This window comes from Ictalurus punctatus, chromosome 5, assembly GCF_001660625.3.
Source record: "Ictalurus punctatus breed USDA103 chromosome 5, Coco_2.0, whole genome shotgun sequence".
Lineage (NCBI taxonomy): Eukaryota > Metazoa > Chordata > Actinopteri > Siluriformes > Ictaluridae > Ictalurus > Ictalurus punctatus.
Genome location: NC_030420.2, coordinates 1,862,546 through 1,870,607, shown reverse-complemented (window position 1 = coordinate 1,870,607; position 8,062 = coordinate 1,862,546). Strand labels below are relative to the sequence as shown.

The window sequence follows — 8,062 nt, the reverse complement described above, 5'->3', positions numbered from 1 at the left end:
TTTAATCATATTGCTGTTAGTTTATTGAGCAATTCTGCAGTTAGTACATATTAATATTTATTCTCCAGTACATAACCGGTTAAATTTGTCCTCTTTCAGCACAAGTTTAGAAATGTCTTTAATAAAATAAAATCACGGACGTCCTGAACGCACACACAAACCTGCAGAACCGTAAACCTTTATTCTGTAATTCACGACCTGGATAAAAGTTCTTAATCTGAGAAACCATTTCCACTGAACACACACTTTCAGGAAGTGTTTAAATCACTGAAACCACTTCTACATGAACCAATTACAGCAGAGGAATATTATGACATCATCAGTAACTAGAGGAAGACGTTATTGAAAGAACGAACATCTTTCTATTAAAGAGCGTTCGATATTATATACAGTCCAGTAATGTCCTGTATAACAGGTATAAGTGTCATTTACTTCAGGGGAAGATCATAAATAAATAGTTAAAGTATTGTTAGTAAAACAAATTTCCTGCATGTTTTATATCATATCATCATGTTAGCCTAATGCTAACGTCCAGCATAACAACCCACACATGAGCAGCTGTGAGATATAATCTGGATCTGAGTAAAGGTCAGTGTGTTATGATGACACACTGTTTCTCCATTTTCACAAATAATGACAAGATTTCAGCTCTGAGGCTTTTTCTTTTATTTTCAAAGCTAAAGAACACATTTCAGAATAAATCGATCGACTCTTCGGACTACACACATCGTCTTATAAAGTCAAAATTATCCACCACACTGAAAACCATTTCATTTTTAAATCATTTTATTATGCCTTATGAAAAGAAAAAAAAGAAAAAAATTTCCCCAGAGGAAATGAAGTTCCCGCCCCGAACTGGTCCTGACTCTTCATGTAAGCTTGAAATAAATTCATAACCCAAAAGTGATTACTCCACAGTACTACAGCAGGATTAAACGTTTACTAATAAAACCTGCGTTTAGTTCATCAGCTTTATAACTGGAACTAAATGATATAAATCTCTCTGATTATAGTCATTTATATAATTTAAGATTAATTATTTTTTACATCAATTTCTTTTACAACCAAAAGTTTATTAGGAGTCAGCACACACACAGAATCAAGAATAAATCCAGTTCTTACAGTTAAAATAAAACTGAGGTGAGTGATGATACAAAACCAGAAATGTACAGATCTGTTAGTATGAAATAATAAACTGTTACTGAAACTGAGAAAGTGCTCCAGGTTAAAGCAGACTGTAGGGGGCGATGGTGATTTAATAATGAAAGGAATTCTCTCAGGTGCATTATAAGGCCTTCAGTTGTACATTATTTCACACTGGATGTGGTCTCTAAGCTCAGATTCTACTCCAGAACTATTACAAAGCCTAAAATCAAGTTATTTAACATCAGTTTCATCAAAATCTTACATAAAGCTGGTCCTACATGAAGGTGAAGGATAATACAGACTCAGATGCACTTATTAACGTCTCATTTCTCAGTAAGGACAAATTATTAGGAATATAGCAGATGTTTAACAGATAAAGACATTTCAGCAAACACTCCAGTGTTTCTCTGCTCAGAGACCTGCAAAATAATAATAATAATAATAATAATAATAATAATAATAATAATAATAATAATAATAATAATGATAATAATAATAATACGATGACATGTGTGAGATTAAACATGAAAACATTTAGCATAACTCTACCCAAACAGTGAGCATTATGGGTAAATAAACTCTAATCCAGTAAACTAACTAGTCAAGGTCAGTCTCTACCTGCATTTATGTCGGCACCAGGATCCGTCCTGAGAACAGAAATCAGAAATAGAGCAGAAGGATGAATATCAGGGAGCAGGTTTATTATTAATAGCATTTCATTTTAATAAGAGTTTTCAGATGTTCTGTTTTCCTTTTGGTTAAGACACTGACCTGAGGATTTCTTCTTGTAGTAGATGAATCCAGCAGCTGAAAGCACGATCCCCAACACCAGCCCTGAAGCCCCGATAGCAATCTTACTCTTATCAGGTTCAGGCATCGAGGAGTCTGAGGTATAAAGGGTTAATTATTATATATCACACAACCGAACAGCAGCACTCGGCACTGTGGAATAAAACAACAGCGTTTTATATTTTTCAGTACGGACCAACAGCACGGAGAACTGCTTTTACTTTCAGATAGGAACAATCAGAAACTGAAGAATCTGATTTGATTTTATTTGTTAAAGTTGTTTATTGTTGGTGACTGAAAGCTGGTTGTCGTATCATCAGGTGTAATTGTTGAAAGATAACAGAAGGAGTTATTATCCGAGTGAAAGAGGATTTCTCAGGTGTGTATTCGTGTTTAATGAAGTAAGATCGGTTCATGGTGGTGGACTCAGACATTCAGATCTGACTGTGGTGATCAGACTCACCCCACTTGTAGTTCATGGGTTTGGTGAAGCTGGCGTGTTGGACCACACAGGAGATCTCCTCTCCAGATTCAGGCATGTACTCCAGATGGGAGTGGACCTGATAGTACCAGTCTCCATCAGCCATCTCCTCAGTGGACGTCACGTCACCCTCAATCTCCTTCCCGTTCCTCAGCCAGGTCACCGAGATGGTTGGAGGGTAAAAGCTGTAAGCGCTGCACATCAGTGTGGCCGGGTGAGTGCCGTCTGACTTCTTCACCAACTTCACTTTAACCTGGGGCTCAACTGCACATGAAACCACATCAACATGCAGTTACAGCTGTAAGTGTTACAGTCACACAGTCACATGTTACCGTCACTCATTATATACAGTGCTGGGTAACGCCTTCATAAATAACCAGTTACTGCAATTCAATTACTCTTCTCCTGGGAAAAAGTATTCTATTACAGTTACTTATGATGTACTCACATTACATACTGTATATTTACATACTGTAAATATTTTCATCATTTCTGTATTAAATCAGAATTGAATTTAAAATGTAAATTAATCATGTAAAGATAAAATGTGTTTTTCTAATTGAACTCGGCCCCTTTAAATCCGTTATCTGTAGGACAGCACGTGTGTGAGAGTTCATCCAAGTTCAATATAATAATAATAATAATAATAACAATAATAATAATAATAATAATAATACTATGCAGGTATCTAGCAGGAAATCGGTGTAATTTGGTATTTAATAAGTTAGAGAAGAGCAGATCAGTGTATATTATATGTAGTTTATTATGTGTAAGTAAACTGTGAAATGAAGATAAATCTGTGCAGGAATGCAGAATGAGGAGACACTGGGAATATTACATGATAAAGGTGTTTATGTTAGTCAGTGATCTCACCTGTTTTACTGAGGATGGCGTTGTAGTAACCCCCAACATTATTCTTACAGAAAGAGTCCAGATTGGATTTTTGTCCTTGCAGTTCTGCAGGGTCTTTGTTAAATCTGTCTGCGTTTTTGATGCCTAACTCAGTGTATCCCTCATACTTCCCCAGAGTGCTGTTAAACTCTAGGAGTTTAACCTTATTCATGATGCGAGACTGTATGAACTCCATGTCACTGAGATCCTCTTTACTCCAGATGCACAAATATTGCAGAGCCATGGAATTTCCATCTGTGAGAAAATAACAACAAAACTTTTTTTCACTGCTGAAACAGAGAGTAATATAGCTTTTATTTTTAATAGAGTTTTTTTTAAAAATCTTTTATTTTAATCTAATTCTGTGTTTAAACTTGGCTTTACACACACCGTAAACTAAATCAATCTCCATTTCTGTAATATTCTTCTGACAGATTTAACTGTATCTGTATCATGTATATGTAAACTGTATCCTTCTAAAGAAAAACTTTGAAAAACAAACAAACTAACTAACTAACAAACAAACTAACTAACTAACTAACTAAAAAGGATATGTAAGTAAAGCCTCACGTGCTGTGTGCAGGACTGCAGGCAGTACGATGAGGAGAATCTTCAGCAGCTTGGACATTGTTCCTCTCGGGGTCTGATCTCTCACTGAGTACAGTGTGACTGATACAGCGCTACTCTATACACACACACACACGCACACACACACACACACACACACACACACACACACACCAGTCCCGCACTACACACACACATACACACACACACACACACACACACACCAATCCTGCACTACACACACTCCCTCTGTCACATGTTACCAGGCAGAATATAAACCAATTCTGTCACCTGTCAGAGTTTCAATACATTTCACTATTTATAACTTCTTATTTTATCACAAATACACTTTTATTTTCTCTCAAAAATTACACAGAGGTATGAGTGTGAGAAATCAATAATAATAATAATAATAACAACAATAACAATAATATATATATATATATATATATATATATATATATATATATATATATATATATATATATATATATATATATATATATATAAAATAACAGTAGCCCTGCGATGGATTAGCACACTGTCCAGGGTGTACCCCGCCTTGTGCCCGATACTCCCTGGGATAGGCTCCAGGTTTCCCCGCAACCCTGAAAAGGAGTAAGCGGTAGAAGATGGATGGATGGATGGATGGATGGGTAATAACAGTAGTAGTAGTGGCAGCATTATTATTATTGGAGCATAACAATAATATATTGTTATTAGAGATGCACCAATGTATAATTTAAAAACATCTAATGATCAGAGCCGATTATATCCTGTCAATCAAAAGAGGGCGGGAAAACATGGATTTCGTGCTGTGTGTAAAGAAGAAGTCTCTTGTGTGGAATGACAACAAAACTGCAGTGTGTAATCTCTGTAATCTCTGCACTGATAAAATTTTACACCAGACATTACAGCAGTAAAGCGGAGTTCCGGCAGCGAGTCTAATCCCCCCAAACCACCCCCCCCCCCCACCCCACCGCTGCTCACGCTGAATTAATGGACCAGTTCACCATTGAAAGATTTATATGAAGATGAGTTGACAAGAAAGTATATATTGCACTGAAAAATATATTTGTAGAGTAGTATATTTCATATCCAGTTAATGTTAATATATAAAAAGTGTATATTATATATGAGCAGTTTGATGTCACAGATGAAGTAGAAATGCTTGTGTTTGTGGAGAGTGAATGTGAGACTAACAGGAGGATTTTTATAATTCAGTCAATTAATTCTGTTAATATGAATTAATAACATTCAATAAGTTAATAATTTTACTTTAATCTTCAGAATCGAGTTCATGTTAATTACAGTAATGTGTTTTCTGTTGATGAGACCAGTTACTGTCAAACAACTTGCTGAAATGGAGAGAATAAAATTTTTATTTGCATTTCTTTCAGAATTGTAGTTAACTATTATTAATTTAAAAGAAGGCCTAAAAGGCAGAACTATCGGTATCAGTTATTGGTATCGGCCGATATCACTCTGAATAATCGCTTATCGTATCGGCTGAGAAATTTACTATCTCTAATTGTTATCTAACAATAACACACCCTGTATGAAATGACAGTAAAATGTTTATTATATTGGGATAAATAAATGTTTATATTCACAGGATATGAGTTCAGCTTCTATATATTTATATGTTTTTTGTATTTAGATAGAGAAGAATGTGGACTGTTTTGGCATTTCCTTCATGTCTGTGATAATTAAAGTTTAATGTCATTAATGTCATAATGTTACATAACTATCATACATCATAAATTGTCTATTGTTTTCTTAAATTAAATGAATTCCTGCATAACATCAATCAAATGTTATGTTAGCACAGTAACTGCTGTCCTCTCTACCAGCTGCTAATACATGACAGGTGTATAAACATACCAGTTAAAAATATACAACAAGGCAAAGTCCTGCATTATAAAGTGTTTTTATTGAGCACATTTGAATTTTAAAATATATATGGGTGGTCCCAAAGTTAATGCTGTTTTTTCTTAAAGCTTTATTTCCTGAAAACACATCATCTACATGGGTACCTACAAATAATATATTCTATGTATGTGTGAGTGTATGTGTGTATTTATGTATGTTGTTTAATTAGCTTTAGCTTTATATTTTAATTGAGTTATAAATACATAACTTTAATTTTAGTATAATTACACAAAATATTCTGTTAAATTATCCCAGGTGATAGCATGACTTTTATTTTGACGACTACCCCGCTCAGGCTCTCTCACTGACCTATCACCTAAGACGTCAGACCATCTTGCGCCTTTATTTCAAAAGGGATGGTGATTTAAACAAATCCCCAATTTTTGCACAATAATTTAATTTGAAAGTCATGATTTGTTATTACACAGACTCAGATCTAAAGAAAATATTTTAAACTTTTTTATTTTGTTTGGCAAATTCTTTATCTATAAACAAACATTTATGGGCTCATTTCCTTCTCTTTCACATTTTTTGATAGATGTAGACTCACTGATCAGGTCTTTCTGTTTTATTAATAATAAAAAAAAGCGTTCATTTATTGTTTTAATTTATTTATCTTTAATGATCGATCTCTTACTAGCATTGTAACTTTATAGGAATTGTACGGTACTGAACCCTTTATCTTTTGTCCTTTATTTATTATTATTCTTTTTTTCTATCCTCTTCATATGTGTGTAAATAATGATCCTCACTTCTTCCTTTGGTCGTCTGATTTTACATACACATGTTGTGTTGAATGTGTTTTAATGTTCTCCTGAAGGTGTTTGTATATTTTCATCTGATATACTTTTTTAAATAATAAAAGATAAAAAAGAGAGAGAGGTAAGCATATTTTATGGTAAGTATATTTGATGTTAAAGTAGAATAATTGAGAAATTTTGCATGTTTATAAAACACAGAAAAAAATGTACATCATATTTCACAGAGAACGTTTCTGTTGATTTTTCTGTTTATTTACCTTCTGTATTTATTACACATGTTTACACTGTACCTGATGAAGACCTGACGGTCGAAACGTTCCACTTTCAATAAAAGATGTTTGGAGCTGTAAATTCAGTGTGTGAGAGAACGCTACTTTTACCACACTGGTGTTTCTGTTGTTCTGCACCTGAGTGCAGTTAGAGTGTGTAGAATGTGCACTTTTTTTTTTTTTTTCATTCTTCACTATCCAAATGTATCAGAACGACCTCAAGAACCTTGGACATGAATAACAATAAATACCAAAATATACCAAATGTGAACAAAAGATAAATTGATGTTGAATATCCAGCATATCAAGTCTACACTAGATTTCCTGTGTGTCTAAACAGAGGAAATCTGCAGGACAACACTGTGGTTTTTCTACTCAGTAATAAATCAGAGCTTCATCAGTGAAAAGTAAAGCAGACAGAGAGACCTGGACGACTACACAGAATATAATCCTAAAGAGAAAATAAACCTACACGCAGACGATGAAGACAGGAGGAAATCTGTTCCATGCAGTAAAGCGAGTGCAGTGTGTGTGTGTGTGTGTGTGTATGTGTGTGTGTGTGTGTGTGTGTGTGTGTGTGAGTGTGTGTGTGTGTGTGTGTGAGTGTGTGTGTGAGTGTGTGTGTGTGTGTGTGTGTGTGTGTGTGTGATGTAGTGACTGTATCACGTGTCATCACAACACAATCAGAAACATCATCATGAGGAATTTCTCCACCATGGAGACGAGGAAACAGTGACTCGGTCCATCATTCACTCACATTCTCCTGAAACTCCAACGTACACACGTCACGTCACGTGTCAACAGTCACCTGGACAATTTACAGTTTTTATACACATTATGACTCTCACCTTTTTCTTTCTTTCTTTCTTTTTTTTTTTTTACATGTAGTGTGTTTTTATTTTCACTTTTAGGGTAAAAGTGGTTTCAATTTTCAGATGTGATTTTCTCATGTTTAAATTTTTTTTTTTTTTTACACGTGATCATAATTTTTTTCTTCACGTGTTATTTAAGGTCATAACACGGTGTATCTGCAGTACACACTTTTGACACGTGATCACATTATTCACTGATCAGGTCTGAAACACGTATTACACGTGAGGTGTGTGATGTCTCCGTGAAGGTTATTTACGCTGAAACTGGACTAATCCAGAGACGACGCGCTGCTGCTGCAGTCAGTTCCTGCATGCAGTGTCCGTGTGGAGGAACAAATCACTTCATCATTCACA

General features: G+C 34.8%; 1 protein-coding gene across 2 annotated transcripts; it reads right to left on the bottom strand.

Moving 5' to 3' along the window:
* Window positions 1-768: 768 nt before the first annotated feature.
* Window positions 769-4,004, bottom strand: LOC108265442 (H-2 class II histocompatibility antigen, I-E beta chain). 2 transcript variants are annotated; one of them, XM_053680050.1, is made up of 6 exons: window positions 3,878-4,004; window positions 3,290-3,562; window positions 2,399-2,680; window positions 1,918-2,031; window positions 1,724-1,793; window positions 769-1,609 (listed from the first exon to the last, which is right to left on the bottom strand). In XM_053680050.1, exons 1-5 carry the CDS (start codon window positions 3,933-3,935, stop codon window positions 1,771-1,773), a joined length of 750 nt encoding a protein of 249 aa, XP_053536025.1. In that variant the 5' UTR covers window positions 3,936-4,004; the 3' UTR covers window positions 769-1,609; window positions 1,724-1,770. The 2 variants fall into 2 exon arrangements, with proteins under 2 accessions (XP_053536025.1, XP_017323244.1); XM_017467755.3 differs by having other exon boundaries at window positions 769-1,565; window positions 1,765-1,793.
* Window positions 4,005-8,062: the final 4,058 nt, after the last annotated feature.